At 39.4% G+C, this 18,652-nt stretch overlaps 1 protein-coding gene across 1 annotated transcript in view; it reads left to right on the top strand.

The window, feature by feature from the left end:
- The window catches only part of b4galnt4a (beta-1,4-N-acetyl-galactosaminyl transferase 4a), a 154,377-nt gene that overhangs the window by 33,270 nt on the left and 102,455 nt on the right, over positions 1-18,652 (top strand). Inside the window, exon 2 of the mRNA XM_017485647.3 lies at positions 4,562-4,674. Coding sequence (XP_017341136.2) covers positions 4,562-4,674 — 113 coding nt within the window. The remainder of the gene's footprint in view (positions 1-4,561; positions 4,675-18,652) is intronic.

The raw sequence follows: 18,652 nt of genomic DNA, 5'->3' as shown, positions 1-18,652 counted from the left end.
TGACATCTGTTTATTCACTATAGCTTGCGGTCTTGTTCTGAATACCGGAGGATGGATTCTGAATTAGCAGCTTTTTTTTTTTTTTTTTTTTGGTGCTGAAAATAACTATTGTTCACTGAATAAGTTGGCTAGCTTTCTAACTAACTCTAATTAGCAATTTAACAGCTTTAATGTCCAGCTGGGGGGTCCAGATGAAGACTGGCTGGGGCTTATAATCAGTCCATACAGGATTTCGTCCAGCTTTTTTGTGATTGTTGCGGCCAAAGATACTTGGTGTTTTCTTTTAGTTTGTTTTGTTTTCAAATTTACAACTTTGTTGTGCTTTTTTTTTGTAGAAAACTACTTGCGAAATTTCAATTGCATGAAATTGTTTTGCACGATTTTCCACAGCGATGTTTGTTGGTAAATGAGACCTTATAGCTGCACGTTACTCGAAGAGGGCTTTGACTGAAAGCCTGTTGTGATAATCACATGATACATCTTGGCCCAAATCTGCTGTAATTTTGAAAAATTGCAAGCTCCTACCGGATGTTGTGGAGTTTGCTTTGTGATCAAGGTGTTTTACATGTCTGTAATGCACTTCGATAATACGACTAAAACAGGAATACTCCACATGTCTTAATTCGATTTGTGTTTACTTCGAGTATGACTTAGCCGGATTAAGGTCATCAATAATCGCTGTTTACATGCTAATTTCTTAATCAGAGCATCGTCTTAATCGGGTTAATATCGGATTATTTTTGTCCATGCAAACATATTGATAGTTAGGTAATCAGAACTTAGTTATGATATATACAATTTACTCTCCTCAGTACATGTTTTAATGGCCAGATTTTTTATTTCATTTTGAAAGAATATAATTTACTTCAAGGCAATAAGGGTCTTCTTCAGTTCAGCCTGGACATTGGCTGTGGCTCATTTGTGTGCAGTCGTGCCTCATTAGCTAATCCGTTTTAACCACAGAATGACTGCCAAACTGTGAACACAAATATGATTAATACACTAGCTTGCTAGGAGACAAATAATTTACTTATTTTAAACGTAGCCCGCTCCTCAGTTTGAGTCCGCCATCTTTGTTAAAAGTTTAAAGGTCCTCTGTTCTGCTGAAGAGGAATTTGGGATTGTCTACACAGAGAGAGAAAAAAAATCAATAAGTGGCTGTGCATGCTGTCATCAAATCTGACCAGAATTAGGGATGTTAGTTCCTGTGGGACAACCTTTACTCCGGGACTGTGGTTTCTAACTGGAAGGCAATGATCATGTAAAAGGTTGAAGTCCTGGATGAAGGAAATCGAGACACTGAACAGAACTGTCTCATCCTGCTGGATCACACACATACCATACAAAATCGATAAGTTATGAATCAATCTTAGACCAGATCTTAAAATCACACAGGAGACTTTTAGGGAAAGGCTTTTATTTCATCTGGTCTTGGATGATACAAGCTTTATCATGGTATTGATTGAAATGAAAAGTCTGTATGTGAATTTGTGTTGTGCAGCAGCACAAAGGTTCTCTCCCTGCTGGGATGATGGTATGTGCTCATAAACTCACTCAGCTTGCGTTTAGTGCACATATCCAAAAAACCATAACCCCTCATTATGTTGTAATGGCTGGTTTTTCTCTAGGCAGACCCATATATTGATTTCTCTCTCTCTCTCTCTCTCTCTCTCTCTACTGTGTTAGCTGCTTTCAGTTGCCTGTTGTGTGTGCATGTGTGTCTGTGGAAGAGGGAGTGAAAAAGGCAGAGCCATTAAGCTATTTCCAGTACTAGTGTTTGTTAAAATGAAAATGATTCTCATGATATCTGCAGAGCTGGATTGTGTACACTCATGTTGTTATGTTAATTTTAATCAGTCTGATTTCAGAGTTTTTTTTTTATGATTGTTGCGGCCAGAAACGCTCGATTTTGCTGTGACTTCTTTCACAGTTTGCAGAAAACGACTTGAATTGGCAAAGTTGCTACTGCACGAAATTGTTTTGCGCAATCTTTCTCAGTACTGAAATGAGACCTTTTAGCTGTACTCATGTCTGAATGCGCATTGCGATGACGTCACATGATGCGTCTTGGCCCAAATCTGCAGAACATCTGTGCTAATTTTGAAAAAATTGGAAGCTCCTACAAGTATTTCAGAGTCTGTTTGATTTTGCATTTATTTTTGCGATCGTCAAAAATCGTGAAATTCTGGAGAGACTGTTCAATGCTAGTTATGACTCAGATTTTTGGTGAAATATACCTGACAAATTTAAATATGTTGGAAGTTTGCTGCTAAAATTAATAGCATTTGAAGACTTGCCTTGAACGTATGATCCTCTTTGTCATTTTCACATTTTTCATTAAAACAGACTTTCTCAGTGTTTCAGTGTAAAACTAATTGACGGAGTACTATGTATTTTCATTTCATAAAATAGGCTCAATTGCTTGAACCTGTGTGCTGGGATGATAAGGGGCTCAATGAATGCCAAGAAAGCATTCCCCACACCATTACACTACCCCCACCAGCCTGGACTGTTGACACAAGGCAGATTTGGGTCCATAGATTCATGCTGTTGACTCCAAATTCTGTCCCTACCATCTGTGTGCTGCAGTTTGAGTGAACCTCTGTCCACTATAGCTTCAGAGTCCTGTTTTTGGCTGACAGGAGTAGATTGGCTGTGGTGTTCTGAAATGCTTTTCAGAGTTTGACTTACTGTAATCTTCCTAACAGTTTGAACCAGTCTGGCCATTCTCCTCTGACTTCTCTAATCAATAAGACATTTCATTCATTCATTTTGTGTAGAACTCTACAGACTGTTGCCCATAAAAATCCCCGGAGCAGGTCTGAAATACTCAAACCAGCCCGTCTGGCATCAACAACCATGCTATGGTCAAAATCACTGAGATCACATTTTCACATCACATTCTGATATTTAAAGCTCTTGACCTGTATCTGCATGATTATATGTATTATGGTGATGCCACCTGATTAGCTGATTGGATAATCACATGAATGAACAGATGTTCCTGATAAAGTGGCTGGCGAGTGTATATTGTAGTATTTCCCTCTTACAGTTTTTTTAAAAAGTAAGTTTTGCCTCTTACCTTTTTGTAATAGCATAGCATAATCTGACCACGGTATCAGGGGAAGGGTGGGGTTACGTTTTTAATTAGCATATTCTTTGCATATTCATAGATCATTGCATAATTCATGAGCGTAAAAGGTTAGAGATGCTTCTGGCACCTTGTTTATATTATATTAAAAAATTATTATTCAGGTATTTCAAAGTTATTGTAATTACACCTCCAGAGGTACTTTCAAAAGTAAAACGCCCCACACTTTACCATATTTCCCTTTCTGTTCTTTTTTTTTCCACTGCGGTTGTACAGCCTGGCTGTTTGACTTACCGTAGCCCTCCTATCAGTTTGAGCCAGTCTGGCCATTCTCCTCTGACTTCTCTTATCAATAAGGCATTTCATTCGTTCATTACATAAGGTAAAGTGATATTCCATATCACTTTACCATATTTTATTTGATAAATTCTCTTGTGCTTCATTTTCGGGTTTGATTTCTGATACTAAAATTAGTACATCATCCTTCCGCTGAGGTTAATGCTTCTCTCTGTAGGTTGCTCTGTCCTTTTCTCTGTGCCAAGTTCTCTGTGAGCTTTTGGTCTGATGTCTAATGGAAGACTGTACAGGCAAATCCTATAATCCATCTGGAGAGGGTCAGTGGCCCAGAGCCTGTAACACTCAGGTGATAGAACACCGAGTCCCTGTAACGTCTGCTTTATTTAGAGCCATGTTTCATAAATGATTTTCATTTTGAAGTTAAGTAGGGATGGACAAAAATAGCATGCAGATTTTTTAATATCATATTCTATAAACTCAGAGGTCAGTAGGAATTCAGGAATCAGCATCAGAGAATCAGCATCAGGAATCAGAGTCCATACTGTAACTGTTCTTGGATATTACCTCAGATCTGACCAAGCTGCACTGTAGCTTAGTATCTCATACTACCCACATGGTTCATATGGCTTATGTCTCATAAATGTGTCTAGTAGATTTGTACAGTATTATCCCATTTTAGGACATGTATTGTGTACCATAAACATTTCAGCAAATATTAAGATTTAGAAGTTTAATTCTTATTCTGGGACACATACAATACTTTATGCCTTCAGAGCCGTTACTGGACATTATTACACTTTGCATTCTCTTATATTAAAGTAAAGTATTCACCATGGGCTTAGTTGTATATGGTTATAAATGTTTTACTTGATATATTTATGATGACATTTAATGTTTATAACTGTTCTTTCGATTTATACCACTGAAAATGAAATTGATAAGTTTGCCCTTCAGTGTATTTCCTGAGATTTAAATAAATGTCATTAAATGAGATGAAACATTTCTGACATGTCATCTGCCCCAAGTTTTATGGCTGTTTACTGTCACTGTAATATACAGTGAGTGTATGTGTGTGTGTTTTACTTTATATATATATATAAATGTAATACATTAATCTGTTAATATTGTAACTGCTTTTAAAGATCAAGTTTGTTCTTCTTATTTGATGTACAGATGGAGAGAGGCAAGCAGAGGGGACTGACGCCAGTCACAAGAGAAACTCGCGCTCCTCAGATAGCCATCACAAGAGTGAGGACACCAGCGATAGCCATGAAGAAGACACATCGGTAAGAAATGAAATGAAGGGAAAGTGTATGGAGAAATATGCCTTGACAAACTGAGTTAATTACACCTGAGTGGGTTAAATGAATTATGTAACCCGTTTATCTTGATTTAAAATAATTATTTGCATTTGAAATAATTATAAAAGGTTTGCTCTCATTATGCATTTCGGTCAGTACACGCTGTCTTGCTCTCCTCTGAGAGTAAGCACGAGTATGAGCAGCATAATTCACAGGAGCATGAAAGCACAGTAACGTAAGCTCCATACAGGAAACCTCTAGAAATTTAAGCAGCAAAAATCATTTTGAATTCGACTGAGGTAGTCTTCTACTATTTCTCAAATAGATGGACACCCTACCAGAATGTTCATAACGTCATTTGAAGAATCAACGTGCAGCCAGATATATTTCTATGAAGCAATAAAAGCAGGAGTGACCATGCCCTGCCCTTTCCACTTTTCACTTGAATCCTTAGAACATATTATTTTGGCTCTTTTTTTTAAATATACCTTTCTGTATCCATTATCTGTTGTGATCTATTTTAAATAATATGTGTACTTAAGAGGTAGAGTGCGAGATAGTTAGCAGATACGATTAAGAAAATTGAAGATAAAACAGTTATACCAGCAAAATCAGAGAGCCATGTTTGCATTTTATTGGATATATCATAGAGTTTAGGCCATTTCCAGGCCTGACTGAAGATGGACATTAGCTGGTAGCTAACTCTGGTGATTAAAGAAGCTTTTTTTTCATGATCCCTGAAAAACTAAGCATGGATTACCTGAACTAACAACTCAACAACTAACAAATCAGCTCATCGCAGTTTACTGTAGCCTATATTAATTTTAGCTACAATATGATGAAAAGAAACAAAAGGTGAGCATTCTCTTCATAATCTTTTCAGCCCCAAACGGTTCCTCCAGGACTCTGTGATCGCAGAAATGAACCTAAAATCAAGCAAACTCAGCAATATTTGGATTAGCGTGCAATTTTTAACAAAAATTTGGGCCAAGACGTGTCATGTGACACCATCACAACGCGTATTCAGCTAAAAAGCCCTCTTCGATTCACGTGCGTCGAACATGTGTACAGCTAAAAGGTGTCATTTACCAACAAACATCACTGTGAATGAGCGTGCAAAACAATTTCATGCAATTGCAATTTTGCCAATTCAAGTAGTTTTCAGCAAAAAAGCACAAAAAACTCTGCAAGTTGCATCGCAAATATTTTAAAAAGTTGCGGTAAAATCAAGCAATAAATCACAAAAAAACTGATGGACTGAGGATTGTACATTTGCAGTACAAATCAGGGTTACCAGTTAGGGGCTTGTTATTCATATCTGACATGTTTGATCGAAGTCGCTTTAAACAGTGGCTAAAGTGTGAAGAATTCTTCTTCTTCTTCTTATTATTATTATTATTATTATTATTATGAAGCATTATGATTTTGGAATAAAACTATGACAGCATTAAGAGATGATGTTACGAAAAGAGAAAAAAGTCAATTAAAAGACTCTGATGGATGAATCTCAAAATAGTTGAGTGTGTTTGATATGATATTCAATCTCATGTGTGCCACTAACTGGATATCAGGTCACTGCCACAAGCGACTTTTGAGGACATGTACATTCCTCTCCTGTCCAAGCGTTAAATGATTGATAGCCTGAGCTTCCTCCTATGTGTGCTCTAAAAGCCACATATTTCCATACCTCCATCTACACCAAAGAGCTGCTACCTCCCTCTTCAAGACACACAGCACTTTCAGTGGCACGAGTTAAATTGTCTTTTATTCTGCTCGCAGCCAGACACAGAGCACCTTTGAATCCTGCCAGAATTACTCGCCTCCATTTTCTCCTTACATTGGTATAAGTTAAGAAAAATAAGAAACAAAATAAAATAAGAAAAACCACAGAACAGAAGCTTGTGTTTATAGGTGGGTTTATAGCTAGCTGTAATATGTTATAACAAGAGCTTTGGGGATGTTTTAGGGATGTTCCACAACATTAAACCCAACTAAAAATGGATAAAAGTATGACATGTTGTTCTTTAAGAAATAAAACAACGTGAGCATCAGTACATTTCTGTCGTATAAGAGGAATAAAACACTTCTGGCATTGGGGTTATTGGAAAATAATCAACTTTGGGGTGGTAATAGTAACTCCGCTTTGTGTTTGGCCCTATCACACTACTCCAACATTGATTCCTTTCCTATAACACCACAAGTGGTCTATGGACCTCAGATTAACATTACCTTCCATTACCATTACCGTACCTTATGCACTCAGGATGGAAGGGAAGTTATACTGTCAACAGTGTGTGGACACAGGGAAGGGAAGTCATGGACGTCTCTGTCTTTACTGATTCACAGGGACAGAGATGAGTATAGCTCCAGACACAGATAGAATGAATATGATGTACACTCGCTGTCCACTTTATTAGGAACACCTGTACACCTAGACATTCATGCAGTTATCTAATCAGCCACTCAGCACAATGCATAAAATGGTCAAGATACAGGCCAAGAGCTTCAGTTAATGTTCACATCAGACATCAGAATGAAGAAAAGAACGTGGTCTCAGTGACTTTAACCATGGCATGGGTGTTGATGCTAGAAGGGCTGGTTTGTATTTCAGAAACTGCTGATCTTCTGTGATTTTCACACACAACAGTCTTTAGAGTTTACACAGCATAGTGCGAAAGACAAAAAAGCATCCTGTGAGCGGAGGGTCTGCAGGATGAAGCACCTTGTTGATGAGAGAGGGCAGAGGAGAATGACCAGACTGGTCGGAGCTGACAGGAAATCTATAGTAACGCAAATAATCACTCTTTACAACCGCCGTGAGCAGAAAAGCATCTCAGCATGCACAAAACATCAACCTTCAAGGTGGATGGGCTACAACAGCAGAAGACCACATCAGGTTCTACTCCTGTCAGCCAAGAACAAGAATCAGGGGGTTTTGTGTGCATGCTGAGATGCTTTTCTGCTCACCACAGTTGTAAAGTGTGATTATTTGAGTTACTATAGTATGATAATATGAGTAACTATATCCTTCAATCTGAGCATTTTCCTCTGACATCTATTAACAAGGTATTTCCACCCACAGAACTGTCACCTAATCAGTGTTTTTTTTTGTTTGTTTGTTTAAACTCTGGACCATTCTGTTTAAACTCTAGAGACTCCCAGGAGATCAGCAGTTTATGAAATTCTCAAACCAGCCCATCTGGTCCCGCATCCATGCCACGATTCTGCTGTTTGATGTGAATGTTAACGAAAGCTCTTGACCTGTGTGTGCATGATTTTATGCATTGTGCTGCTGCCACATGATTGGCTGATTAGATAACTGCATGAATGTGCAGACGTACAGGTGTTCGTTATAAAGTGGACGGTGAGTGTACTGTATAACTCTGAACCTGTCTCTGTGTGTAAGATAGCCTGAGATGTGCTACAAATAAGTCCTTGCTTTTTCTTACCTGTTTCACATTCTTAGTGTCAAGCAGTTGGAAGAGCTGAGGGGAGAGAAATGGTTTCATGAGACAGTTCATGTGAGCTGTCTTTTAAGACTACAAACTAAGACTGTCTAGTATTTTGACGCTTCCCCATTTAAAGGTGGGGTCAGTGATATTCCCCTCACATTCTTCTGTCAGAGGCAAATCAGATATTTTCACCTCACAGAGTCTGTATACAAATCAAATAATATGGCCCACCAATAAGTTCCAATCAGTCAGGACAAGGAACAAGTACTTTTCTGTTAGAACTTTAGGAAAAGCAGCCAACATGTTCTCAGCATTTTTGGGAAGTTTAAAAAAAACCTCATGGGTGAATCTCCTTCATGAAGCTGCTTGAAAAGATGCCAAGAGCCTGCAGTGCTTTAGCAGGAATTCTTTTAAATAGAAAGTAGTTTTGTGTGAACACATTGTGGTGCAGCAGATAGTGTTATAGCTTCAGGGTTCCCCGTCTGATCCTAAGCTTGGGTTATTGTCTTCCAGGTTCTCCAGTTTTCTCACACCTCCCATGCCAGTAATTGAAATGCCCACAGGAATGACTGAGTGTGTCATTGTGTAGTGTGTATGGTGCCCTCTGATGAACTGATGTCCCATTCAGGGTGTATTCACATCTCAGGCCACGTGTTCCTTGTAGGCTCCAGATCTTGCGACCTCGAGCAGGATAAAGCAGTTACTGAAGGATGAATGAATGTATGAATGATTTGTTTAACCCATTATCTTGTCACTATATAATCCTGTATGTGACAGAGTTTCCCTTTAAGAGAACCCCTTTGGACAAAGGCCTTTTATATCCAAAGAACCCTTCAAGGACCACTGTTCTACCACCGGGAGGAATAATGTTCCTCACATGTTGAACAACAGAAGGATACTTTTAGTAACACCAGGGTACAAGGTTGCACTCCATACACACAAGTGCTTGTATTCCTGTCGCCATGGTAACTCTCAGTGGTGGATCATCTCTAGCCAAAATGGAGGATGGCTTTGATGGTGTGATGCCATGGGGATGCACTGATGTCCATTGAACCACTTCTGTGTCTCCCTAATTCATTGTTAACCAGGCATTTACTTTCTCTTTGTTCAACCTAGGTTTGAAAAGGCGCACACGCGCACACACACACACACACACACACTCACACACAAATATGTGCACACAGACACCTAGTTCATCACAAGGTAAGAAGGAAAAAAAATTGAATATGGCATGTAAGAAAAATATCTGTTCAGCAATTTCTGCAACTGGGATCATGTGATGCCTCTGCTTATATCATTATAAGTCCTGTTAAGACTTGAAATATTCCATTAATGTGCCTCTTTCACCTTTACCTCTACTCATTAAGTCTCTCTGGGCCCTGTCATCCTCTCAGCTCAAACTGGGACTGAACTCTGTGTGTGCATGTGAGTGTGCGTGTGCATGTGTGTGCGTGTGTGTGTGTGTGTGCGCGCATGTGATGCTGCCTTCTGTCTCATGCATATTAATGTGGCTCTGCTCCAGGTGAGCAATGTCACATGATCTCAGTGAATCCATCATTCCCATAAGGTTAACATGGAGGGCTGAGCCTGAGAAGACCTGAGGAGCTAAAAATGTTCCATTTCGGTGGGGTGTTGTCATTATAACCAGTTCCCATCGCAGTACACAATAAGTACCAGCATTGAAACTAAAATTGTACGATAATTACATTATATGAATTTAAAATGTATAATATAACATGCAAAAGAAATTTAAACGTACACCGCATTGATTTAGGATCAAATGAAATATTGCAGAGAAATTGTCATGGTCTTTATGTAAGGACTAAAATGACAGGACGTGCTGTTACGGGAAAATAACCCAAGACCATAAACAATAACCAATTAACTAAAGTGGAGTTACTTTTACCAGCCCAGTGGTGATCGTTTTCAAAGTGCATGATGTCACAAAGGAGGGCGCACGGTGGCTTAGTGGTTAACCTTTTGCGCCTCACACCTCCATGGTCTGGGGTTTGAATCTTGCCGTGGCCCTGTGTGTGCGGAGTTTGCATGTTCTCCCCGTGCTGCGGGGGTTTCCTCCAGGTACTCCGGTTTCCTCCCCCAGTCCAAAGACATGCATGGTAGGCTGATTGGCGTGTCCAAAGTGTCCGTAGTGTATGAATGGGTGTGTGAGTGTGTATGTGATTGTGCCCTGCGATGGATTGGCACCCTGTCCAGGGTGTACCCCGCATTGTGCCTGATGCTCCCTGGGATAGGCTCCAGGTTCCCCCGTGACCCTGAAAAGGAATAAGTGGTATAGAAGGTGGATGGAGGGATGGATGATGTCACAAAGTGTTTCATTCTGCTTATAACACAGCAGTTGATTATTATAAATTAAAGAACGGTGTGATACTTTTTATTTGTTCATTTAAAGATGTGGAATGTCCACAAGACAAGTTAGTTCCTGTTCTCATTTACATTATGGCAGCTACAGTAGAAACAGTTATTTCTCCCTCTTGACGTGAATAATACAAAAAATGCAAAGTTCTCTGTCGTGAAGACTTTGCCATGCCAGAAAACCTAAAGGTACAGCTTTACCTCTGACACTGGAGACTTCTTCCAATAATGCTAAACAAACATCTCACAGAAAACTTCACCATAACAATAATCACACACGTCATGTCGAGTGTTCACTGTACAAGTCCCTGTGAATGAGCGGTTACTATAGCAACGCAAATGCATTAGAAAGTGTGCATTAATATAAACCTGTGATTTGCCTTGCCTAACACTGTACTCTTGGGCAAAAAAACCTAAAAACTAAAAAAACAAATGGTCCAAGCCCAAAATGGCAAAATGTTAAGCTTTTAATGGGCTTAACAACAAATCCTTGGTCTGAAAATGAGCAGGAATTAAAACAAATGCACTCCTGAGACTTCCTGTGCCACCATTTGCTCGTTTACTTCTGCTGCAGTGAAGTGTTTGGGGAAAAGGCTAGAAACAGGGAAATTGACTTCTATGGTCTTCTTGTACACAAAGATACAATCATGATAATCATCAAAATGTTTGATGTAAAATTCAAACTAACACAATGTCTGTGTGTAGAAATTTACAACAAAGTAAAAAGAAATCAAATTAAAATAGCTGTCCCATACTAAGTTACTTTATCTATTTGTTTAATTCTTGCTAATTTCCTGACCAATGATTTGTAGTTAAGATGATTAAAGGCTTAATATTTTGCCATGTTGGGCTTGGGCCATTTTTTTGGTGTGTATTTTGTGTGTTGAGTGTATTGACAAAGCAGCTGTTAAAGAAAATTAATGAGCATCTTTTTGAGCAATCGGATTTGATCATTTTGTTTTGAGAAACCAATTTGTGTCGAGACGTTTTGTTAGGTTCTCGTTAAAAGAGAAGAATCGGTTTGGAAAAATTGCAGTTATTTTTTGAAAGATTAAAATGTATTTAACCAACATTTTATAATACATTCATTCCGAATGGAAAAAAAAGAAAAGTGAAATGAATAACAATAAAGCTGTGTCTAATCAGCTGTCATGTAATGGAGGATCTGTAAGCTTTTATTAAAGAGACAGGCAGAAAACAAACTACATTCCCGGTTTAATGGCATACTCTGAGCAACGAGCTCGTCGGTGTACTCACTAAAATTTTAATCTACCGTTTTTAGTATCGTGGTGCCGCAATGCTATTTCAGTACTGGTATCTTGTGCAACACTGCTGTATGGCGTTGCTGAATTCCTTCCCTCTCTCAGTCAACAGAACAAATCTAACCACAGTCTACAAACCTCTAAGTGTCTTGCTCCTCTGCATCAGTGAACAATAGCTTAAGTCAATATATGGCCTACTCCTTATTGTAGTTGAACACCTGTTCAGGGATCATCATCACATTGCAGGTTCTTGGATAAGATAATGGTTCCACTGAAGCACTAAATGCCATTGATTGGTTAAATATGCTCCATGGTGAGACTCCATGGCATAATAGAGGTGTCTGTAAGAGTGTAATTATTCTCCAGCAGAGAAAAGCTCTCAGTTACAGACCCATACATCTAGCTCCATAAGGAGTCGTCCACCTCTGACACGCTGATAGGGCTGCTAATGCCTGAGGAGAACTAAGAAATCACCTGCAGCTTCTGCGGGATTAATGTCTCAGGCTGCAGGCTGCACTTGATCTTTTGTTCTCAAGGAATGAGAGAGGGAGAGTAGAGGAAGACTGAAATATGTGTGTGTGGTGTTATACATTGGTGTGTGGAGGTATATGTGTGTGATAGACCAAGTGTGTGGCTGACTTAGAGAGAGAACAGGATAAGAATAATTCTCTAGGCCAGGGTTGAAGAGATAGAGTAAGGATTAGCAGAGTGAAGAGACGTGGCCTACTGCTTTGTTGCGTTCTAGCTGGTTTAGAAGGATATTTAATTCATAGCTAAATCTGCAATCATTTTAGTAATGCAGTCAGAATACTTAGTGCTAACCTTGAATAAACAGGACACAAAGAATTTACTATAATGAATATTGCTTCGAATTAACCTAACGAACTGTCTCCTCTGAAGTGAACCTCTTGATACGCATGCTCGGTATTTTATCTTCCATTTGGTTTAGGACTGAATGCCAGACATGTCCTGTTCATGTCCTGTTAACAGGAACAATATGATACATTAAGGGATAAATAAAGATTTCTTTAAAATTCATAATAACTATTAACATTATTAACTTTATTATTATTATTATTTGCTATATTATTTATTATTATTATTAACTTTTCGTATTTAACCAATACTAAGACTTTTTGTAAACTCTCATTATCTTTTAAATCCCTCCTCTAATTTCTTATATCAGAGTTACATATTCTTCTCATTGGGGTGCTCCATGCATTTGCTCCATATCGCCATACAAGGATGAGGGAGAAACAGGCAGGTGGTGAGAGAAAATGAATTGTGTGCTTCTCATCTCATGTCTATCCTTTTAGTTACAAGGTCTGTACAGAGACTGTTGGGACCATCCAATTGATCATATTTATGATTTTATGGTAGGACATGTTTTAGCTACTGCTGTCATGGAGAAACGACAGAAGAAGACTGAAGGCCTAGTGCAGATGATTTTTTGAAAACGATAACATTCTATATATTTCGTCTGTTTGTCTCTGGCTGTCTGTCTTTTGCGAATTGGTGCAGTGATATTAGGCTCCGTAATACTGAATTCAAAGAAAGCTGTCAAATGAATTCATAGAAATGTTTTCATGGAAAACCATTCCATTTCCAGGGTGTAGTGGTTAGCACGTTTGCCTCGTACCTCCAGGGTTGGGGTTTCGAGTCCTGCCTCTGTCTTGCGTGTGTGGAGTTCGCATATTCTCCCCGTGCTTCAGGGGTTTCCTCCACATCAATCAACCTCACAAAATTAAACTTCCAAATATCCTCGTTAAATATACATTTCTGCATTTAATTCGAAACATGGTGCTTTTAATGTATGTGAGCCTTTCATCAAAATTGAAATCTCAGTAGTCTCAAGTGCTTATGTCTCTTCTGCGATGTAGAACAATGCTCCAAAATGGTATCCTTCTTTCCACACTTTTTGGTGGTTTAATGCATTGTTTGAGAATTAAAATCACCCTGAATTACCTCATATGAAGAATCCATCATTTGAGACTCATTTAATGCTACCATTAGCAGCATGATTGTCAAGATGTAACAAACAATTGACTGTCAAAAAGTTGCTAGTGTAGTAGTTAATGTTAGTTTAGAGCATATTCACTCAGTCATTTTTCTTGTGCTTTTCATTTTTAACTCAAATGTCAGTTTCATTTGTTCAAAATGGACTTCTTGTACAAATGCTGGAAAGAAAAGTGTGGTCCATGCCATTCTGCGTCGAAATAATAAGTCAACCACACCATAGTTGTTTTTATAGTCATGTTTCATGGTTGTTGTTGTTGTTGTTTTTTTTTAATCAGTGTTCATCATGAGAGAAAGGCACACAGGCAAAATTCAATATAAACACTAAAATGGATTCAGTGAGAGCTTTAGTGTGGGTTGACTACATGAACGTTTTCAATTCTGATCAGTCAGATTATATACTATTGATTAGACTCTATGTAATTATTTGGGGAGCATCCACATTACCTCTGAAACTGGATTTTGGTCAAAATATTGCAGGCCAATCTTGATCATTGCAGGAAAGATTTGCCAATATATTTGAATGTATTGCAAGCTATATTCACCACAGGGCAGTATTTTGTTAATGCATAAGTAACATGTATGTCTCTCTGTACGCAGCACAGGTTTTTTGGAATAAGGTAGCGGTTTGATATATATATATATATATATATATATATATATATATATACACACATACATATATATATACATATATATATATATATATGTGCTGATTTACGGCACACACCAGTCTGAGGCCGGTTTTAATCATACTGGCGGGATTACGGCCGCTCGTAAAATGAATCCTTATTGTTAACCCGAAATTGCTTTTAGGGTCATAAATATCGGTCAGTCCAGCCTTGCTGATGCTTTATGGGAGCCGGGGAAGGCCTGTCACCCTGCCCACCATCTCTTCCGTGACACAGCTCGAGAGTCCTGACTAATCAGGAAATGACTATATGTTTGCAGACTTAGCAGCTGAGGCTATAGGAAGCTAAAGAGGGGATTATCATGCTGGACTCTGGCAGGGTGAGCAGACAGGTCTCAATTAGCTTCAGACAAAAACACATCCTGCTTTGTTTAATTAGCTAAATGACATTGTTAATACCTGCAGTGAGTGGGCACGAGAACGGATTATCCGCTGAGGTGTGTGAGCTTACGCATGCTTCTACTATAGTGCAGATGTCATCCACAGTCCTTTTGTCCTTACTGGCTGTTGTGTACTCTTAATGAGTTTCATCTGCGCAGCAAATAGTACGCTAGAATGTAATAAATATTGTCCCTCTTATTTTTGCCATGTCTTATAAATAGGCCCAACCTCCGAGTTATTGTAGTTTGCGAAATTCCAAATTCCACTGCCTCAGCATCTAACACATCGTGCAAAAGCACCATCTTGATCATTATCTGAAGCAGTGCTGTGGTCCGATCTGTGTGAATGTGTTTCTCACAAGGCACTTTGCTAGCACACTCTGCCCTGCTGCACTTGCTGACTCTGTTTCTCAGCAGTCATTTTCCATGAGTGTTTATGCATATGCCACAGAATGCTTCACCGAGTCCTCTGACACAGTCATAAACACTGGCAAATTAGGAGTTACTGGTAACCTCAAATCCTCATTACGAATGTTGTTTTTGAGAGGCATGATTACATATATGTGCACATTGTTGTCATCATTCACCAGGGCAAATTGAAGTGTGGGGGCACGTTTCATTAGGTTTATGTCATTTTAGAATATGGAGTTTGAAATCATTAAGGGAAACTTTGCAACTCATCCATGCTTTAAGTCAAACTCTTCTTAATTAGTCAGGAGCCCAAGCTTCTGTCGGTGTAGTCTGAGCTGAAAACTTTGTCTACTCAGAGGCTTTCTGCTTCTAAATCCGAGCTCTTCGATCTTGCAGAACAAAAAACCTGTCTGAAGTGTTTAACCATGGTCATGTTTGTGAGACATGCAGAAAATTAACAGAAGTGCACTGTTGCAGTTGCGGTAAAACAGGTTTCCTGGTGAGCTACAGCAAGGATTGGTACTCTGTATTGGAATTTCACACTAATGTGTCACTGTGTAGTGTTGAATTCCACATGGATGCTGCTTCTGCTGTGGCTTTCTTTCTTCCTTCCTTCCTTCCTTTCTGGAATCTAGTTTACAGTCAGTAGTCCATACCACATGGCAGACTAGGATCTGGTAGATGTCATTAATTTCTTTGTTTAGTTGCAGAGGTCACTGATTCAGTTAAGGCATGCTTGAGGTTATTTCAAATCTGTATGAAAGACAAACTGATGACCTTCACTTTCTGTCATTTCCCCCAATCTGAGCCCTGGTCTCCTTTATCTCCTTATCTCATCCGGTTTCCAATTTGCCCAGGGGATTGATGAGCCTAGGATTGCATCCTGACTGTTGGGTTGTTTTGACCACCCCATGGCTCAGTGAGGCCCTAAGGCAGACCAATTCCTCCCAGTTGAAATGCTCTCACTTCCTTCTCCTCCTCCTGAGCTTCTTTCTGATCTGGAGCTCCTATGTCTAATGGGATCAAATCAGAGAAAAAAGCAAGACCTGGCGCTGGGATGGGTTATAGGGGAGAGAGAGGCAATACACTCCTTTGATGTGTACTGCCACATTTGTACGTGGGAACATTGGGAGTTGTCAGCTTGCCTAAATTAGATCTATGCAGAGTATTGAGAGGTAAATCTGGAATTAGTTTAAACTCAGAATGAAAACTTTTGGCCATGCAGGAAATTAGAGTGGGATGGAGGCAGTTAACGTTAGGACCCTGGAGTGAGAAGATGATGTAAATCCCAGCTATAGGGAAAAGTATGTCCTGAAGGCAGTAAAGCATGGTTATTTCACTGAGACGATGGTTGTGGTGTTCCTGTAGTTTTCATTTTTGTGAGTAGATCTAAGATGTTTGTTTGAATATGGTGTTCCTTATAGACCTCTTTTTGTCTCTCCAATGAGGGCAACAAGTCTCCATGGTAACTAATCTCCTGTGTTATCTAACATCATGCATGCTCATCTCAGTCAGCCAAGGGATTCGGTATTGGCAAGTATTTGTTTTCCACATGAACTTTAGACACTGCAGCCATTTTGAAAGCCATGCTCTTAGATATTACTATTTGGGGCCATTGGGCAACCCCCCTAATACACACACACACACACACACACACACACGCACACACACACACAGACTCCCTGCACACCTGTACCAGGTATTCAGTGTTCTTTAAAAGTTTAATGGGAGCTGAAAGAGAGCTGTTCCAGTGTTCCAGTGCCAATATTTGCCCCCAACTCCCCACCACCACCACCCACCCCACCCTGTCACCAAAAAATGGGATCTTCAGTGAGAGCTCGATGCCTTAATATTCACATTAACAAAAATAAACAAGTGGCATTCCCACTTGTCATCCACCCTAATTTTGACTCATTTGATTTCTCACATTCTACACCCCTGTGTTGCCTTTTGGCTTTTCACTTTCCTAATTTATTCGTTTTACCTGTTCTTTATTTCCACCTCCTTATTTAATCCTTTGTTTTTCTCATGCTGTTGCCAAAGTCTTGCATGTCTACAGCTGTGTCTCTAAAGCTGTGCTTTGCATGCCTTTAGTGTGAGTAGGGTGTTCACTCTGAGAAGTGTGGCCCACCAGACATCTCAAAATGTGTGTAATTAAAATGTTTCTACCCTACACTCATCTAAGTAGTACATGTTCATAGTGTATTGTCTAGGAGTGTATCAGAATTGCACTATCTGTATCCGCATAGTGCTCCAAATATCCATATCTGTATATGTATCTGTATTTGGGTTTATATCTGAAGTGGGTGTGGCCTAAACTGGACGTTTTTTAAGGATTAAATAATTTATTAAATAATAATAATAATATTTGGTTCTATACGGCTGATTATATTGGGGATATATACCGCTCGCTTCCCTGTACACCTCACGGAGTATTATAGTAGATATAGTATAGTTAGATACGTTGTTAATATTATGTTCCTTGATTGATTTAGTTAGTTTAAACTATAGATTAGTTCATTTAGTCCACACTGGTTTTTCTGCTCCCAGTCCATAGTACTAGTGCATGTTTCTTGTTTTGTGTTTTGACCCTGTTTTCTGTGACCGCGACTTTTATTGCTGCTTTGCCCCGTTTATGCCTGTTTGCCGATCGCCCGACCCTTTGCCTGTCTTGACTACGTTTTGTGGATTACGATTTGGATTTGTCTGCCTGCCCGTCTCACGATGTGACAGAATACTCCGGAACAGAACAAAACAAACGCACCTGTCCACAGTAAACAATGTCACGGTTGTCAACATCCGAAGAGCATGCGCTCGCTGACCACTCGTGCACGTAGCTCGTGCATGTGCGCGCCCTCTCATCTCTCCGAGCGCGCTGCCAGAAGGGGAGATCGTGACATTCGCGCGTCTCACTCTGGTTGCTAGGCTATTTGGTCGCGTCATCAAACACGTCATTGTTCGCTCAAATTTATTCGGCCTTTTCACCGAATATTCGGTGTATCCCTAATATAAACCCAACCACTATGCCCCCAGATACATTATACTTTGGGGGGGGACCCTCAAAACTAGAAATGTCAGTATAGGTATTACAGTTTGTGAATTCTAACTCAGTTCCTCATCCTCAGCTACATCACTTGAGAATGTAATCAGTCTCAACTAGAGATGTGCACATTCTGAGCAGATAATGTATTCATATTTGGTTACATCCCTAATGTACTGCATACTCCACCATTTAAGACACAGCTCATATTCTTCGGGTTGTTGGTTTAGAGTGCATTCAGCTTTTGACACCAGTCTGTCTTATTGGATTATAATAATGGCCTTGCCTGCGTTCACCCCGTCTGAGTGTGTTTTGATCCCTGTTATCGATACTGACAG

This window comes from Ictalurus punctatus, chromosome 14, assembly GCF_001660625.3.
Source record: "Ictalurus punctatus breed USDA103 chromosome 14, Coco_2.0, whole genome shotgun sequence".
In the NCBI taxonomy this organism is placed as follows: Eukaryota; Metazoa; Chordata; class Actinopteri; order Siluriformes; family Ictaluridae; genus Ictalurus; species Ictalurus punctatus.
This window is presented reverse-complemented; position numbering and strand designations above follow the sequence as displayed.